The 19,891-nt window shown below is 47.8% G+C and overlaps 2 protein-coding genes across 4 annotated transcripts in view; one reads left to right on the plus strand and one right to left on the minus strand.

Annotated features, from left to right (window-relative positions):
• Positions 1 to 19,891, minus strand: part of Dnmt3 (DNA methyltransferase 3) — a 60,289-nt gene that overhangs the window by 19,109 nt on the left and 21,289 nt on the right. For both annotated transcript variants that reach the window (XM_069115844.1, XM_069115845.1), the window contains exon 2: positions 18,907 to 18,950. In XM_069115844.1, coding sequence (XP_068971945.1) covers positions 18,907 to 18,948 — 42 coding nt within the window. In that variant the 5' untranslated portion in view covers positions 18,949 to 18,950. The remainder of the gene's footprint in view (positions 1 to 18,906; positions 18,951 to 19,891) is intronic.
• Positions 1 to 19,891, plus strand: part of Tdg (Thymine DNA glycosylase) — a 52,282-nt gene that overhangs the window by 6,455 nt on the left and 25,936 nt on the right. Inside the window, exons 1-2 of one of the 2 annotated variants that reach the window (XM_069115847.1) lie at positions 15,452 to 15,591; positions 19,161 to 19,228. In XM_069115847.1, coding sequence (XP_068971948.1) covers positions 19,207 to 19,228 — 22 coding nt within the window. In that variant the 5' untranslated portion in view covers positions 15,452 to 15,591; positions 19,161 to 19,206. Of the gene's footprint in view, positions 1 to 15,451; positions 15,592 to 19,160; positions 19,229 to 19,891 lie in introns of those variants that run through there. The other variant, XM_069115846.1, reaches the window with a different exon arrangement.

Genomic DNA, 19,891 nt, shown 5'->3' on the forward strand with positions numbered 1-19,891 from the left:
CGCGTCTTTTCAAAAGTCGAGGACCCGTTCGAGTGACTCGTTCCGTAGAACGGAAGATAGAACGACGACGACGACGACGACAGCGATGTCGCCGCGGTGGCCGGTCCTCCGCTCGAAAAAGCATCGCGTCGTACGATCGATGATAAGGGAAACCGCGTCGCCAAGAAGATCGAGCAATGACAAACCTAGAAGATCGATTTTGCGTCCGTTTGGGAAGTCGCGCGAAACATCTTCGATCGGAGCGTTAGCTTTGCGATAGCTTGGAAAGCGAAGAGCACACGGAACGCGAATAGCCGTCGTCTGTTGCAGCAGATTTTTGGCGATTCGCTGTAACGTGGATGTTCCGGCCGTTATGGAGGAAAAATGACTTCTCCGGGATCGGAACGCACTACGCATCGGGTACCACGCACAACGCATAACGCGCTACGTATCGGTCTCGCTACGCCAAACAGCACCTAAGACACCGACCATACGGATCTCTAGGGAGCTCCGTGATTATTCCGGGCGCAAATTTATTTTTATCAAGCTGTACCGGTCTGTTCTCGCTCGGAGGCCAGCGTTGCCGGATTAGAACTTTTTCTCTCGAGTCCTGCAAAATCGACCAACTTGAGCGATGCACGAGGTCCGTATCGGCGATGGTTGCGAAAAAAGAAAGAAGAAGGAGGAAAAAGAAATATCGTGGGACTCGTTAAAAAAAGACGGGTCGCGGACTCGGTCGACAGGAACATTTCTCGGGGCGATACGTGTCTTTGGTATTTTCGTTCAACGGCAGCAGCGCGTATCGACGAGAAAGCTCGGAGAACAAGAACCGTTCCGTCTCCGTTTTCTTGACACGGTGCGGGTACAACGTAACGAACGAGCGAGAAATTCGAACGATCCGGCGATTCTGTTGGCAACCGAGTTACGCGTTGTACGCGATTTCGCGGCAACCTTGGCATCCTCAACGGAAAGCGCGTAACGACGTGCGTGAATTTTACGAGTAACCTTCGCGAACTCGAGAATCGCAAAAACTCGAGCAGCGATTACGCATTCAACGCTCGAAAGGAAGTGGAATCGAAAAAGAATCCGCGGATTCGCCAACGCTCGATACGTCGAAGCTTCTTCCGTTACATAATATCGTTAACGAGTTCGGTCGACGGTTTGGAAATCGCGAATCGAATGCCGAATAAATTACGTTGCGACGTTGCGCATCTCTAGATTTTAGCAAAATTTTATCGCCATTTCAGTGTCTACGAAAGGGTTTTACGAAGGGTGTGACGAATCACATAAACTGTACGAAAAGCACGACCGAACCTGCCACGATCCTCGAATTTGTTACGTCTCGGTCGAATTTTCTACGTTTTAGAGGAATAATCGGCATGTAACTGAGAGATTCGTAATTATTTTACGGATATTTACGTTCCGTTACGATTATATCTAAAATAAAGGCCATTCTCTTATTGCTTTCTCGAAGATAGTCTAATCTTGGATACGACTGATTTCGTCACGAGTTCGTCGATCGAAACGAGAAGTCTCGCTTATCAATAACGATTCTGCCGTGTTCGACTTGGAAAAATTTCTACCCATGAGAAACTAACGATTTGGTGGAAAATGATCGGGAAGGATGCAGCTAGGGTTAATTGGAAGGGTGTCCAAAGAACACGATTCTGGGACACGGAGAATAAAGTAAAGGGATGAAAATTTGCCAGAGCCACGGAATTTTCGGATTTGTGATCCGGTGACCAGCGCGAACACCTTGGTTCTTCCATCGGAGCAGACCGAGACCGCTCGTAAATAGCTGCCGCACTAGAAGCGGTCGTAAGGGTTTCCCTTATCTGCGTCAGCGTTTCTGCTCGCTCGATTACCTACGGTTTCCTTCGCGTACCAACCCGCCGAACAGTTTCTTTTTTTCCTTACTTCTTCTTCTTCTACTTCTACTTCTACTACTACCAGTACAACTACTACTACTACTACAACTACTACTGTTACTACTACTACCACTACTACTACCACTATTTCCCCTTCTTCTCTTCTTTCGATAATCATCCACGCATAGGTGCAGCTCGCTGATGTCGAAGCAGAGAATACGTCGTGCGCGTTCGCCGCGTTTCGGGCTTCTCCGGCTTCTCCACGGTTTTCGCTCTTTCGACCTTTTCGTCTCGACAAAGTCGATGTAAGCAACGCGGGTCGCAACATTTGAGAAATGCTCGTAAACACCGAGAACTCGCAGTGCTTTCACGGTGCCTGACACATCCTCCGTCTCGTCCTTCTTCTTTTCCGTTTTTACATACGATAGGACCTCGATTAAAGGAATTACGGTTACGCGAATTACGGTATTTCCGCGCTCGTAGGAACTTGTTACGAATACGCACGATCGTCGATGATCTCTAAAATATTTTGAAATTTTAATTAACACGGTAAATAAAAAGAAATGGTATGGTAGTTTGAACGGAAAGTATAGAAGATATTTGGTGCAAGTATACATTTTCTAGAAGAAGTGATAAAATTGTTTAAACAGCCAATTATATTCATTATATTAATAAGCTTCGATATACAGTGCCACTACTTTTAAGGCTTATTATATACTTTAGATAGCCGTTTATGCCGCATGCTAAATTTCTGCTAAATAATACGCTTCCAGTTCAATGTCTTGTACACGTTGGAGGTTCGAATAAGGAGCGTTTAAAAGATCCGAGTCGCACTGTACCGGTAAACCGTCTTCTTTAAGCGTAAACTTGTCAAACTTTCTAACGCGACGAATAATATCCGTGGAAAAGCTCGTCGTCGACGCATCGGCCAAACGAAACACAAACAACTACGAGGATACGTGTAGTTTCGCCGATTATCGTTAGCCAATTTCTCCAAACTGCCTGTTCTCGGCGGATCGCTGTATCCTCGTAATTTCAGGAGAAAATGTTAAAAAGAAAAAAAGAAAAAAAAAAGCGAAACGTAGGAAAGCGGCATTTTCCAGCGTTAATGAGAAACGTATCGAGCTCCATTTGGCAAGGAACGCGATAACGAGCGTTCGATGAGTCATCCTGCTTATCGAACGCGAAACAAATTGCGAAAAGGTATTTACAACGGAAATGTTTAACCGTTGCATACGTTCGGGTGTACCGTTCGTTCGAGTTATCCTCTGTTTAGACGATCGCCTTATCTGTTAACGCTGCGATACAGCGCACGAAATAAGAAACGTTGGCGATATAAATATGCTCGATGAACCGGTTTCGGTACGGACCGAGCAAGGACATAGCGTGTTTCGGCCACTACACGAACGTGGAAAAATGAATTCTTGCTTTACGCTCGCCGCTTTTGAAATTACGATAGCAAAAGAGAGGAGAAGAGAAGAGAAGAGAAAAGAGGTGGAAATCACGTGGAAGACAGTAGCAGACTCGGTCTTATTAAGACCGCAATTAGGCCGTATTACCGAATTACGTTACAATTGAGAATAACGAACATACGCGGTAATAAATTACAACGGTTCGCGTAATCATTACCTCGAAGTTTCGTGTAACAGCGTCCCTATCAGTTTACATTTGACTTTAATTGCATCGCGGTACGACGGCGCTGCTTTTTGGAGTAGATTCGCCTGCCACCACCGGTCAGGGAGTTATAACGATCTGAATAATTAAACACACTTTTTATAAATTAATACAATAATACACCAGTGGTTTGCCAGATATTACGCAACGTTCGTTTAATTATGCTCGTCACTGAATTTTAAGATTCGTCCCGCAACTTTCTTCCTCGCCACTTGCTTCGCTGCGAAACGTAAATTAAACGCATGGCCGTGAAAGCGAAAAAATTTGGAACTTCTCCACCGAGACGAGGTAATCGAGTCGCCGAGACTCTTTCGTATTCCATCTTCCTCTTCGCGAACGATAGGAACGGAAAAACGCGAAGGACAACAGCGATAGAAACAGAGGAACGCGAAAAGAACGACAGACTTGCCAAAATTACGACACGCGATCTTCTTTTCTTTGTCCAACGACGGACAATGAGAGAACGAAAGACAGTGCGTGGTTAGCGTGTAATGACGCGCGTCGCTTCACGCGATGACACGCATACGCGTACAGCGACACGGGGAAAACGTGCATCGAACGCGCAAATAGCACTTGCATGTACGTTTCGTCTGTACGCACGAAGGTGCGCGAATGCGCACTGCTTGCAACGTGTGTAATGTCTGTCCGTGCCTTTACAAAGGACGATCGCAGCCTGTGTTTCGATTTTATACTATACGAGCCAACATTAAAGAACGGGTCATTTTTTAATCAGACTTGCCGCAAACCAGCGAGTTTCGTTTTTTCGCCTGTGTGTTCCACGCGCGTTTTAACAGTCCATTGGGTTGTATGGAAAAGTACACACGAGCACGCTCGTATCTTCACACCTAAAAAAGTTGAACGTTAACGTTCGAACGAGGTTTGAACGAAGATCGTTGTATAATATGGCGTATTTATAGAAAATACAAAGTACAACTTAACGTCGTATACCCTAAAATCAGCGATGAAAATGAAAATTCTGCGAATTTATATTCGGTCACGTATTTTTCCATTTTTCCAAGGGTCGTGCTGCGGTTTCGGTTTTATGGTTGATCAAGTTATGGCTAAAACGCGGATCTTGTGAGAAACTCGATTGTACGCAAACTTACGAGATACGTGTAACGTACAAGGACGAACAAAAACAAATCTCTACTTGGAATCTAATGCCTTGGTTGCGTTTCTAAGAACTCGAATAAACATCTACAGTTTATTTATAATGTTACTCTACAAACTAAGCCGAAACTACGTAAAAAATTCATTATCGTTGTATGTTCTCATGACTGATGAAATATTATGTATAATGAATTTTTTAGCCATAATACTAGGCTCTCATGAATAATACCAATGAATCGACACGCGCTATTCCGATCCTCCAACAGCCGATAATTCAACGAACGTCGAATTCGTTCGTTTCTCTTGCAAACGAAACGTGTCCAACCGAGATCCACTTGTCCTCGCTACCTTTGATTCCACGATTATACGAGTTTGTCGTTCAGGAACTGCACGGTTAACGACTTAACGCGTTGATTGCAGAGTCGAAGTGGCGTGGCCGTTCAACGCGACAGAAACTGTTATTTTCTTGACACGTTGAACGACGCCGAAAGAAATACGCGATTATCAAGAACGTAGAATTCGGTGTTCGTCGTCGAGCGTCTTCCTCGATCGCAGATCGGTTCTCGATCGATGAAAATCGCCGTCAGTCGACGCGAGATCACGCGTACCCTCGATAACGCGTAATGGTAGCATTTACGATTAGCAGTGCCGGTTGTTACGGACGAGCGCGAGCTCAAACGCGCTGCGTTTCTCGTAAATCTATCGTACGTTCAAAGCGCGAAGCGTGCGAACCCGCAAAATCTCGCCGTTGCGTTGGCTGAAAACGATCGACGTCCGATCGGTTGCAATTTTGTTCGCGCGTACGCATTCAACGGATACAGCGTTTCGACGGACGACGCAGCGTCGGACGCGAATCTCCACGCGGACTTGTCCTCCGTTGTTCTCCGCCAGCAACGTTTCTACCGTGCCTATGCGATATTTACGACGCGCCTTTACGACGCGTGCTCGTAAAAAGCTAACGCGAGTGTAATCGTTCGAATCGATTGGAGAAGGTTTGACGAAAGTTTGCAGCTCGCTATCTCACGTTGCAAGCCCGTAGTAAGCGGGGATTTGGTTGGTGCCGCGTGAGAGCGCTAACAAGAGGCGAAACTTTCCGGAATTCGGTGAGAAACTGGCAAGTTTGAAACACGCGGCTCGCGCGCAGCCCCTCTCGCGCCCCTTTACGAAGAATTTTCGGCTGGTTGTTGACAAGTTTGGGAAAGTCGCCCATGAATATCTTCGACCGGTCGTCGCGCGCGCACGTCCGAGCGGAACTTTGATCGGTAGATACCCTCAGGCATCTTAGCTATGTTCTCTCTGGCCATCCAGCATATCGGACGTACGCGTGGCCCTCTTGTTTACGCGCCCGAGGCATGTCTCGCCTTTTCAGTTCGGCTACCCATCTTCGTTTTTCGCCACGTTACCGCGATCGTCTATCGTCCTCGCGTTTTACTTTCTACGATGTATCTCGTGGCGTCCTGATAACAGGTGCGTCGACGGCTAACAGGTATACGAGCGGTATCGATCGATCAATCCGTACAACGACATACAAATTTTCCCTCTTCTCCTTTGCTTCGTGTTGCCCTTATTTTCTCGGGTTTTTTCCGTCAGCGGAGGACGACGTAGCTTGCTCGTGGTTTGTCGGTTGTTTCTTGGACGAAAAGAACGAAAGGCAACGGGAGGGCGCGCGAGAATCGCGAAGCGTGACTGGCGAACTTTTGGCACCGACCACGGTAAATGGTTTACTGTCGGCTATGCGAGAAATTACGAGGCGATACGGGGCAACGGAGGAGGTCGTCTGGGAGGGCGGCGCGCTCCTCTTCGCTCTCGCTTTTCCTTACTCTCGCTTACCCTCTCCGTTTCTCTCTTCTGCTTCCCGCACCCTCCAACGGCCCCACCAGCTGCGCCGCCCTCACCCTCTCGTCCTCGCGTCGCTGTAGCAGTCGCTTCAAAACTCGGTCAAAGTCTCGTCGCCGTGGCGTCTCGCTTTGGGGATTCGAAGGAAGGGTCGTTTCTCTTTCTCTTGATCTCCTTTTTCCCCCGCCCCCCACTGTCTTCGCCCAAACTCGTTCCACGTTTCTTTTCCTTTCGCCAGTTCTCCTCTTTCCTTCTCTATTATTCTGCCTCGTCTCCTTCTCTTTCCGTTTCCTTTTTTCCGCTCGCGAGGCGCTGTTTTCTCGCGCGTTCGCACGCGAACGCAAATATCCGCGTTGGCAGAGCCGCGAATCGTAAGCAGACGCGGCGCTACCTCTGGCTTCTGCTTTTGGATTTTCGTTCTCTGCTCGGCCGACAGTTTTCAGGTCATACGGACGACCTCGTTTCTCTCCGCGAAACGTCTTACCGCCCGACCGGAGAAGATTTGGAGCGTGGAAGATTTTCGGGGGAGGAACTGTCGGATCGAGACTGCAAATTTCACCCGGCTGCCGGCTAAACGTTTTCCGAGAACGCCGAGACTCGTTCCAGTCGTTTAAGCTCGCCAATAGCACCGCCGACGTCGCCGTCGACGCCGTTGTCGTTGGCATCGTCGGCGACGAAACTCCCACCGACCGGAGAATTCTCCGTTAATTTAAAGAAGCGGAGAATAAATTTGAAAATCGCGAGCCTGTTCGACGCCACGGTTAACGAAAACCGGTTAATTCGTTAACTTGTAACTGGCACGGTGGTCGTTTCGTCACACGCTTAGAGACGTTCGGTAATTTGGAAAATGTATCGTTAGCCTAACGTACGTACGATGGTTCACGGAAATATTCGAACATTCGAGGAAACTCTCGACGAATACGTACGTTACTCGCGCGATACGAAACGTTTTGAAATTTCATTAGCACCGTAGCGAGACGCAGCGGTCGCGATTATATCGGTGAAATTTGAAACGAGTGTGACGGTGTACAGGTATGTACAGAAGTTACAACATATTTATTGCGAGCTTTGCGAACATCGCTAACTGCTTGAACAGTGGATCGTTCGTTGTATCGATAAACCGCGATATTTAACGAGAATACAAACGTAAATTACACGTTCAAGATCGCTGTACGTTATACAACGTACGCGTGTATTTCGAAATTGTTTCGCGATATTTTACCGATACAGTGTAGCGATCTGGCTGTTCGAGTTTTCGCAAACCGGAGACACGCGCTAGAACGATATTTTTCAAACGAGACAGCTCGTTCGATTGCGATTGAGCTATTTTTTTAAACGACCGTCCCGCGCTTCGCTCCGGCTGGACTCTGTACCCGACGATCGCGAGGATCGACGTAACGAAAGCGCGAGAAAGAAGAAGAAAAAGCGAAGAAAAAAGGAAGAAAATATTCGCGATCTTGTTGGTCGTTCGTATTTCATTGGCGTTAGACGCGAGAGGGGCGAACGTGCGAGGAAAGCGAAACGGAGAGTGGGAGGGAGGTTGGTGCGGCGGGTGGAGATAAAACGAGCCGGCTGGAGGGAAAAAGTTTAAAGCGTCGAATAGAAATTCGATTTATTGACTTTCGAAGTCACTCTCCCTTTTTTTCGCGGAGGTCGAGGCAGGGGGAATCCGATGGAGGTACAGAGGGTTCGAAAAAAGCAACGAAAAGAGTACTATCGGTGAAACGGGTGGCGGTAGGTCAGGATCGCGAGGAACGAGATGGATACAAATCATAAAATTTGATTGGGCCGACCTAGGCCAGGGAATACCAGCTGTGTGTGTATCCGATATATTGACTCACTTGGCGTATTCTCCGCGTATTTTCCACCGGCCGAAGAGGGAGGGAGATGGAACGCGAGAAAAAACGAAAGGCAAGGAAAAAACGTCGAGAGAATCCGCGCGCAAACCCGTCGCGTCCATTCGTTCGTTCGTTTTTTCTTCTCTCGTTCCCAGACCAAGATAGCCTCCGCGAGCGTACATCACGCGAAAACCTTTTAAACCGCGCGGCTGTTTATCGCGACCGAATGACCCAGCGACGCCAACCACCGCCTCTTCACGTGCCTGTTCCATCGAAATCGTAATGCACGGAAACCGGTGTAAGGGTAACACGATCCGATCTGTAACAGCGCAACGACGTTTTACGAACGATCGAGATAGAGACACGCGAGAGCTATACGCTTGGACGAGCGAAGGGCGAATTCGTTTCGGAGTTTCTGCATAGAACGAGAACGATGGTCTGGACGCGGCATGGAATCGCGAGAGCCGATATCGCGTCGAACAGTTTGCACGCGGAAATTGGAGCGAATAACCCAGACCTTGGACTGGAAAACTCGGAAGCGCCTCTCGCGCGATTGAAAATCGATAGGTCGGTGTTGATCAAAGTTTCGAAATAACGTACGTCGCGGATGGACGACGCGGTTTTCTCTGCACGCGGTTCGACGCGTAAGACGAAGCGAAACGGAGCTGATAGCGAGAACAATACACGATGCGTTTGATCGGCAAGACTTGGGTCTCGGTTTCGGTAGGATGGCTTAGCCAGTCTCGGCGAGGACGGCTCACGCTTCATTTGAATTACATGAAAATCGAGCACGCTTCTCGAGGGGCGGCAACGGAGAATCCTCTCGATCGATCGCGACTATACAGATTCGAGGCAAGATTATCGCGCCTCGACCGCAAGAGTTGTTGCTCCTCGAACGGCTGAGAGGAGGCAACGAGAGTATAGAAGGGAGGGAGGAACAAGAGGACTCGTTCGAGTTCTTTGTCTCGTTTCGAGAGGAAAAGAGAGAAGAGCACGTCCAAAGGCGAACCGAAGAGCCAAACGACGCGGATTATTCTCGACTCGACTCCGACTTGACTCGGCCCGACGACGATCGCGATAGACCGATGGATTAGCTACTAGGCGCGACTAGACGAGGCCGAAGCGAAAATCGATTCGCTGGATGACAGAGAGAGAGAGAGAGAGAGAGAGAGGGACTAGTTGACGCGACATGGCCAGGAAAAGGGCGGTTTATCGTATACAGTACGTGGTAGAAAAAAATCATTCCTATGCTTTTCGTTTTTCCGCAAAATCTTTGTTATACGGCCTCGAATCGACAGAGAAAGCGCGACTCGCTGTATACGAAAGCTACGGGATAAGATTGGAACGAACCACGTTTTCAATTTTTTTACAGGCAAGCGTAGTTTCCAGATTCGGTAGGTTTTCGATCACTACAGTGTGATACCAAAATTGTCTTTTCATTCGGTTTCAGAGACAAACTTTTTTCGTACTCTTGAAAATTGTTGAAACATCGCTAGTCACGGTGAATAAACTCTCTTTGGTTTTCCCTAAAGCTTCGTCCACGTATCAGCTATTTCGAAAAGATCCACGCCTACTTCGGCCGTTTTGCTTTTTAATCGCGTCACGTCGCGTTATAATTCTTCCGTTTAATCTCGCAAAGTGACATATTTCTCTGCCGCGATTTTCATGTACACAGCGTGTCGAAGTAGATAATTTATTCCCCTCTCTTTTACTGGAAAGTCGAGCAGCTGTCTCTTTATTGCACTTTCTGTTTCTTCCGTTGGCCGTAAGATCACGGTTGACGATGGTCGATCGTTGATCGATTCCGATCGCGAATCACCATGTCGCGGCCAATTTGTTTCGCAAGGGTAGCGCCGCGTATCGTTCGATCGATCGTCGGTGCTTATTTATTCCGCGTACTCGAATATGCTAAGAGGAAGGGGAGGAAGAAGAAGAAGAAGAAGAAGAAGAGGGAAGGTCGTATCGCGAGGGGAGCCCGGGGAAGTGTTTTAAAAGTGCGCCGGTGTCCTTTAGGGGGTTTCGATGCACGTGCTACGGCTCGAGGATTTTATGAATGGGGACCACACGTGGTTCGAACGCACGTTTCGATACGCGGTCTACCGCTTCTGCGAGCCAGTTAGGGCAGTTAGACGACCAAAGAGAAGAAAAAAGGGGGAATCGAGGCGCAGAGGAGCAAAACAGGACGCGAGAGAAAAAGGATCGGACGTCGAAGGAGCAGGCTCGGCAGAAAAGAGAGAACGTTCCTCGTCGACGTCAGACCGAAGAAGAAACGGTGGAACTCGGTCGTCTACCCTGTAATTTATAACTGGAAACTTGGAACTACGACGCGACCTAAGGCGATACGTCGATTCCACTCAGGGGAATCTCCCTTCTTCGTTTTGCCGAAGGTCGTTCGACCTTCGACCAGAATCGATGCCTGTCCGCCGATCCGCGCTCCTTTCCTTTTTTTTCCTTCTATTCTCGTTTTCTCTTTTTCGCCTCTCTTCTCTCTCTCTCTGTCTCTCTGCCTCTTTCCTTAAGCTTCTCCATCTCGGCTGTTGCGTTCTATCGCGCCTTTCATTCGCACTTTCCAGTCACCAACTACGAAAGATATGATTCGGCCAACTTTTTCAATCGCATCCAATCAACGATTTCGAGTTGGGAATTCGAATTTCGGTCCGGCTTTCGATCAAAGTAACGACGTTTCCGCGAAACGAATCTGCGATACCAGGGGCACTCGTTCCGGTTGTTCTCGACACGTCCGCGCGAGATTCGCGCGTTACTTTTATCACCCATCCGCCGTTTTCTCGTTTGGTTGGCGATGACGAACCAGAGAGTTCGATATGGCCGAAACGTTGACGCTCCTACGCAAAATAAATATTCATGCGTGGATGTAAAAATCGTTGGTACGCCGGAGGCAGACTGTCGGAAGACGATGGCGCCACCACGGGTTCTCCTCCTTCTCCTCCTCCTCTTTCTTCCTCTCCTCCTTCTCCTTCGACTTTGGAAACGTTGCCGAGCCTGCGGTTTTTCGGATTATTGTTTGCCTCGTAAATTTTTATCGCGCACGCAGGACGCTCCGTTTTTTTTTTACGAGAGCCATTACGTCGTTGCCACGTAAGGTTACGCCAGCGATTCTTTTTCCTTCCAGCGTTTCCCTTTTTCTGCCTGATAATTCGACGAAGGTCTCGAGAGATCGACGCGGTCCGAGAGATATCGCGATCCTGCAGTTCCATGGCGCGCGAGATCGTCCGATTCGCGTTACGATCATCGTCGTACGTTTCGAGGCCAAGCTAGCACAGTCAGTGTCCCTATCCATCCAATTAGAACCGCTACGAATTTTCAGCGTTTCGTTATTTTTCTATCGAACGTTCTTACGAAACATTCTTTTACGAAAGTGGTTACATCATTCTCCAAGATGTCTTGTTCCACAGCATCCGTTCTAACCATAACGTAATGTCTATTACGATCGATTGGCACTCGCGTACCACCTTCTTGTCTTCTTTCCAACCCTACGCGCTACGTTGACGAACGCGGTTAAGAAAGAAGTTTCTAGTCGCGAAATACCATCGAATCGGATTCGTTGCTTCGTCGCAACGTGAAACTTGGCGAGGAAAGCTCGGCGATACGCGTTTCTCGCCGCGTTCGCTCGTTCTCTTCTCCACCCGATACATCGGTTAGAAAAAATCTCGCTACCCACCGGGGTGTCGTATTTGCGAGGAAATCGGGCGTGAAACGAGTCTGGTAATAAGCAGCTCGGAGAATCTTGGGTAGAGGCAGAGGATTCGGTAGAGCGTCCACGCAACGAAGGCGGAGAACCACGACACCGAGCGTGGCTCGGCGCATCGAAGGAGATCGTCGATTCGTCCTCCGGCTGCAACGAGACAGTTTTTCCGGAAGCTGGTTTGATCGCGCGCGAAAAAGGGAAACGAAATGGAGGGAAAGGGTATTCGAAGAACAGTGGAAATGGGTACTCGCGATGGTGCGCGCGCGGACCATCGAGCGAACGAAACGTGGAGCGAGCGAGCGAGCGAGCTGGCGAGCGAGTAAGCGGACGAGAAAGGTAGCGAGAAAGAGAGAAGGGCAGGAGGAGAGAGCGAAAGAGCAGTGGTTTTTCGTTATCGACATTTTCCAGGACGCATGAAGGTGTGCGTGAGCGTACGTGCGTGAGCTCCTCTCGTTGCCCCCTTTAACGGTGAGCATGTGCGAGCTGGCGACCGTGTCTGTGCGTAGTGTAGGTGTCTCTAGCGGTGTATGCGCGAAAATTTGTATGGGTATGCGTATACGTGTCAGCGGGCATACGGGCAGTGTATGTGTGTAGAGTTTTCTGGAGGTTTCCCCTAGCAACGAGCAGCAGCACCAGCACCAGCACCAGCCACAGCCCGGCTTAGGGGTAGCTACGAACCCCGCGCGAGACCTCGCCTCTTTCCCTCTTTTCAGCTCCTTTTTTCCATCTTCCCCTTGCTTTTTCCTTCTTCCTCGATTTTTTCCACCGAAGCTCTCGCGCTCGCGTTCGATCGTCTCGTCGATGGATCGAAAGGAAGAGGCTCGGATGACCTTCCTCGGAGAACGCTCGCGCCTACTCCTTTGCTCGAACCGCAAGGAACGTCTTCCGATCGTTGTCGCGTTCGTCGATGTTCGCGGGAAACGTGTTTCCGATACAGAACAAAGGAGAAAAGACGAAACGACGAGGATGGGTCGGTGGTATACGCACCGCCGATCGCCGTCACGAAGAACAAGGTTGTTTTTTTAGCGGTAAGAGCGAGTTCTGTTTCGCAACGTTCGTCGTCGGAAGCTGGAAAAGAAGCTGCGATCTCGGGAGGGAACGACGCGTACCTCGATCAAACAATTGTCGAGTAAAAGCACCGACGATGCCGACTTTCGACAGAATCTCCGTTTTCCGAGGATTCGATGAATCGCTCGAGACACCGTTGACGCGGTAGCCCGGCTTTCTTTCCAAAGATCAAACGGAAAGTCGTGCTGGAAAGTGCGATTCCGTGGTTGATCGGCGGACAGGAACGAAACGATCGGCTACGAGAGAACGAACGAATCTCGTTCGATCGTTCACAATCGTTTCCTTGTAACACGGAAGAACGTTCTCGACCAACGGTTCGAAGCTTTCCCTACGAAAGAGGAGGGAGCGAAGCGAACAGAGACGGAGACGAGAGGAGAGATAGAGAGAGAGGGAGAGAGAGAGAGAGAGAGAGCGAATACGAGAGAGGCGGAGAGGGCTTGAGAGAGGGCGAGGGAGGAGCAGAAGTGGAGAGAGGGGTCGGGAGGGAGGGAGGGAGGGAGGGAGGGAGGAAGAGAGACGGATAGAATCTCTCCATTCCCTTGCCTGCCTCCCTCGTCTCACCCCCCCTCGTTCACTGCCCTAGTCGTTTCCAGCAAGTACTTCTATGTACCAACCATCTCCTACACGCTACCCTTATATACCTTGTATATTTACCTTAGTGGCATATACGCGTACCTATATGCATGTACATCGGGGCCCGCGATACATAGGTCCGAGCGCCACATAAAAAGTACATAGACCACCGGTAGGTATAGCTCTGGCTGAAAATTATTCCGAGTATTTTCGAATTAGCGTGCAAAAACGAGCAACGTTGCACTGGGGAAAAAAAAGGCCGACTACGAAACGTAGTTTTCACCGATGTACCGACCCCGCTCGTTCGTTTCTTGAACGCGCTTCAACGACCAAATTCCTCCACGAACCATCTCCGTCTTCTTTCCCTCTCTTTCTTTCTTCTTCCCTTCCCTCCCCTCTTTCGTCTTCGTTTACCATTTTTCTAGCCAAGCTTCACGAGCAAGCCGTGCATATCGAAGCACGGAGTGGTCCGCGCGCGTTTTCGCGTTCGCCGATCTCGATTCGCGAATGCCATCACCGCCTCGGTCCGTGATCGCTCGGTACGGAGCTACGGCACGAGGAACAACACGAGAAACACGCCGCGTTGCCCGTGACTGTACTACGTTTTCCGTCGGCGCCATTCTTTCGCCGCGTTACGTAGACGGTAGATGTAAATACAGGCGACGACGACTGCGATGCGCGCAACCCGACATTCTTTTCTCCTCCGAGAGCCGAGAGTCACCTTTGCAACGCCTACACGCGCGTCTTCGTCTCTCCGTATTGTCTGGACGACGGAGAGACGAGAGTTTAAGGCCGATGATGCCAGCCAGCGGTGGACGACGCGAAAGTGCGAAGATAACGATGGCCGCGCGCTATTAACGAACGGCCAACCGGAACGCAGAACGCAGCTGCAACTTTGCACGCTCGGAGAAACGGCGCAAAGTAATTCCAAGCTTTTTCTTCGCGCCGAGGTAACGGCGCTGCGTGACGGAGGAAAAAAAAATTGGAAAGAGACGAGCTTGCTGCCACGGTTCTCCTCAAATGCATCCGAACGATCGTTTGCCAGTGCGCGTTGCACCGTGAATACTCGACGCGTCGCGTCGATAACACTACGAACGAGTACGAGTGCATCCCATGGTCTTCGTACCTACCTACCTACCTACCTACCTACCTACCTACCCACCTACCTACCTACCTACCTACCTACCTACCTACCTAGCTACCTAGCTACAGCCCTACGAAGCCACTTTTATCGCGGCTTTCTTTTTCCCTTTCTTTTCAAAGCTTTTCTTTCCCTCCTTCTCTCTCTCTATCTCTCTCTCTCTCTCTCGCTGACACACGCACACCAAACTATCGTCTCTGCGTGAAAACGAATTTCTAAGGATATTCACGAGAGTAACGCGATACACGATCTTTCTTATCGACGTTTGCTCGCCGATTCGAGTTAACCTTGCCAACTTTGCTAACGCTGACTATGGAATATCGATGAAACGGTGATCGTTTTCGATATATACGAGGTTTGTCGTAACTAGCCAAAAACACGCGGCGTGGGTGTTCGCGAGAAAAGAAAGCAAAACGATATCCTTTCGTTCGTTTCGATCGTTACGAGGTCTGTTTGTCGCTGAGGAAATGTCATTTCAGGTTGCACAGAGGAGAGAGAACCACGGAGCTACGTTCGCTCATTGCCACGTAATATTATATGATTTTATTTGTAAACACGAAACTTTCCACTACCGTTGTCCTGTTTCGTTGAGACGTCCTAACGACACGGAGAGGAACGCGTGCAGCGAAAGACGAGAAATTCGCTTGTACAAAGTCCGCTTGCTCGACGAGATTTTATTTAACGTTACCGACCGATCAGATCAACCTGCGCTGCTACGCGAACAAAAACCCATAAACAGGGAGAATCGGTGGAACGTTCGTTGGTTCGTCAAAGCGTACGTACACAGCGAATCGCACGGTACGTAGAAATGCTCTAATTTCTCCGTATCCTTTAAGTAAAATTATGTTACGAGTATTTCGAGCGTGAATACACCGATTATATCGCTTGCATCTACTATAAGTAGCTTGACGTACGACGTCTAAAAGTAACTTTGTCGAATCTCGAATAACGACACTCGATAAAATACGTGTGTTTCTTCGAACGTGACGGTCGTGCGTTTCTTTCGCGACGATTACAAAAGCGAGCGTGACGGGCGATTACGCGGCGTTGTGGCAAAAAATAAACTTAGTTCCGGCTTTTCGAACGTTTTCGTTCGATCGTAAACTCTACCCACTCCAAGATCCATACCCGCTCGAGATACTTTACGTAACTCTTTCGTCCTGACGAGTTTTTCTTTCGCGGCATCGTTCTGTCTTCGACAGTCGTGCAAACGTTTCTCTCCTTGCAACCGTATCGACAGAAAAGTACCGCTTCGCCTCCACGTTCCAGCGATACCGCGACGCGTTTTACGTCCCTACCACGTGACGCGACAGCAAGAGGGTTACGCGGATGGATCGACGTTCGATCGAGTTTCCGAACAACGATTCCAGAAGGTTCCTCTCGCGTCGCAGTCGTATCGACGCTTATCGACGAGAGCTGATTTATCGTCGGCGAAAATTCTGACAAACTGTTTTACCTGCGCTACTTCGTATCGTTCGTTCGTTATTAACAGACTCGACCCTACGTAATAGTCGGCCGTACTACAAATCGAACTTGAGAGAGAATTTTCAAGTTTTCATTCAACTAGTATTTACGTCGAGGCGGAAACGACCGATGATTATGGCATTTAAGTTCGAATTATTACGGATATCGATGTCTCTAACCGCATATTACGTTCTGTTTTACCTACCTACGTACTTAAATAATACACGTACGTATATCAAAGTAAAATACGGATAGTAAAACACATTAGCGTCTGTATCATTTAAGCAGATAACTCAAGTATATTCTATCGGTAAGGTCGCGAGTTATAATGCTTCTAATTATTAATCTATCATGAATTTGCATACTTTGCACTAATTTAAATACCGTTACCACGTGTCTATCAAGATATAACGTACGAACCTACCAATATATATTAAGTTGTTCGAAAAGTGTCTTTCTTTTACAGACACGTCTTTTACAACGATGCATCTTTATACAAACGTGAAACCTAATCCGTCGAACGTTGTGATCTTTATTTTGATAGAACAAAATTGATCATACGTAATTCGATAAAATAATACAATGTGCATCCATTATTTCCTTACAAAACGTAAGAAACTTTTCCGACGACCTGATAGTAGGTAGCGTAAATTCAAATTCTGCAAACCTTCGTTTACGCTATAATTTTGAAGCTGCTGTTGCAGAAGAAATCGAAGAAGAATGAATCCCGCGGAAATCTCGCAAATATTAGAAAGCTCAGGCCGGACAACGTACGCGCAAATATTGACTTCGTATTTTGCCCCCTTTGTCAGCAGCTTCGACAAACGTATCGGAGGGTCTATAATTTTCGATTTTAACGGAAACAACGAAGCTGTCCGCATTATGTTGCGCCGTACAAACCGTACAAACCGGATTGTTTGTATTTAGTCTCGAACGTAATATTTGTAACACGGGCCGAGTGCCCATTACGCACGGCATGGTGCGGTGTATCGCGAACGCACGGAACCGCGTATCCGCTAAATGGAAGGCCTTCTCCTCTCTACATGTACATTCGTATCTACTCCAATGCTCGTTGACGTCCGCTGACTTTCTCCGCTTTTCAGATTCCCTTCCACGCGGTAAAACGAATCGATGACTTCAAATTCCAGTTCCACGCTGGTGCTCGTATTTCTGTTTATATTTTTGCCACCTTCGCTCTACGAGTACCACCCTACGAATCTTTTGTTCTTCGACGCGTCCTATCGAATACCAAATACCAAATGAATACGACTCGACTACGACTAACGCGTCTACGTGAATTTTCGATTCTACGATCGTGGAATTTATCGATCGAGGAACGACCCGTTTAACGAGCCTTCGATTCGTCATCGGCCAGAAATCTGTTTGCCTTACAAAGTCTGAAATCCACGCAGTCTGACGGCTATAAATATTAGCGTAAAGCTGATCGGCGCGTGTTCCATCGCCACGTGGCTGAACAAAGATCGAAAGAGTGGAAGAACGAGAGCGAGAATGGCGAAATTCTGCGGACGTGAAACTACTTAATCGATCCAACGACACAGCTGATCGTAATGGTTTCACTTGCCGAGAAGTTTGTACAGCCGCTCGGAACACGTAATCTCCGCGACTCTCGCGATTCGAATCTTCCGCAATTGCGGCTCCGGGATACGCGACGATTTCCACTCACGTTCGTAAAGTGCGCGTTTATCAACGAGGGCCGAGAGACGACATCGTACGTTTGTAATTCGCGCAAAATGATTTCGATGTATGGCGTGCACCTTTGGCGTAGCATGATGCTAATAGGACCTCGTAATTAGTCGAAAGCTAGATGGATGGAGATCGAGAAAAGCAGAGAGAAAGAGAAAGAGAGAGAAGGAGGGGGGAGGGAGGGAAGGTAGCGAGGATGATAGGGGAGGAAACGAAAGGGGTAGATAACAGAGAGAACAATCGTAACTGGCGCTTGATTATACGGAGCATAATCAATTAAATGTGGTGCACGCGGGCTTATGCGGTGTAACGACGCTGCACCGATTACGATTTTCCGCTAATTCTCACCTCTGTTACTTTTCTTCTCCACGTGCTTTTTCTACCCCGTAGATATTAACATTACCGGTATTTAATTGCCTTTTAGGAAACGCGCTCGGACCCTTGGGAGAAACAGCAAGTTTCTTCGATTTAACGTGGCTCGAGGAAATGCTCGAACACTCGTCGGCATCTTTTACGAACACATATTACGTTGTACGAAAGTTTCGAAATTTTATTAGCATTGTAACGACACCCAACTGTAGTAACTAAATATTCGTTAGATTAATACGTTTAAGATGGTTAAGCGGTAAATATTTTGTAACTGGCGCGTAATAATTCTGCATAAGCGCGACAGTCGTGCCTCGTTAAAGTTCTAATGAAATTTCAAGATGTTTCGTGCGATACACGCGTTACACGCACGACAGTTTTCTATGACGAGCCACTGCGCGTGAAAATCTTTGGTCACCCGGAAGGAAAAATCGCGAAAGAATAATCTACGCTGAAAGAGCGATCGCTGGAAGAATTGGATGCCGATTTTTGGCTAAAACGATGTATAAATGCTAAGCGCGTGCTCCAGTATCCTTGGACGAATAAAACGAAAAGTGTTTCAAAATAGGTTAAAATTACCTGTTGCTGGTCGGTACACAAAGGCATTTCCTCCAACTTCATTTCTGTAAAGGAAAGAAAAAGGGAAAATAGTTTAACGATTTATAGATCTTGACCAAAGACCGTCTAATTTTTAAGTACAATTGCTATCACGAATTGCGTGGCTATTTTCGTACGGATGATAAAAACGTTTTAATATAATTATTATCGATACAATTTCGTTTGTTAATATAATTGAATGTAACGTAATATAGTTTCGTTGGTCGATTTTGCAGATCGTATCCGTCGCCTGTGCAAAATGGTGGACCGAACGGCACCCCGATGAATTGCGCTGGTTCTCAAGGTAAGAAAAATTCCAACAACAAAGCGAGAAATTGAAATCGAATTGGTACGCGTGTTACAATAGTCGAACAAGAAGAGAATACGCGCGCGTTCCGAAAGTTCACAGGGAAATTGTACATTTTGGAGATTGGAACGGTATTTCGCAATAAAGGAAGAACGTCGCTGATTAATCAGCGCAGCGAAAAATTCGGGAAAACGTTCTACATATTAAATTAGCGTTGTATTAAATTTATTGGCGGAGTTCTCTTTTAAAGATTGGCCCGGCGCGGCGCATCGGATACGCTCGCAACCTCTATAGTGTGCGAACAATTTCCAACTATCAAACGTCGGCGATGTATAAAAGCAACGACTCCGATATTTCAGAGGAAAGTTTCGAGCTACGTTGAAAAAATTACCCCCCTCGTGACAATTCAATATTGCACGATTACGCGGACAAAGGTATAACGAATCAAATATCGTTTTAATTTTGTATATTGTATCTTGCAAATATGACTACGCACACAAGCCGAAACGTAGGTGATTCATGCGTTTGGCATCCCACAAAAACGCCCGCTTAATCGCGTACGTTCATTTTCAAATTCAACATATACCGTTGCTCGTATTTTCAACGGGGAATTTCGGCGGAAAAAGATTTTTCGAAAGATAAGCGTAAAATCGTCAAATC

Source organism: Bombus flavifrons, chromosome 6 (assembly GCF_040668555.2).
Source record: "Bombus flavifrons isolate JBK064 chromosome 6, iyBomFlav1_principal, whole genome shotgun sequence".
Lineage (NCBI taxonomy): Eukaryota > Metazoa > Arthropoda > Insecta > Hymenoptera > Apidae > Bombus > Bombus flavifrons.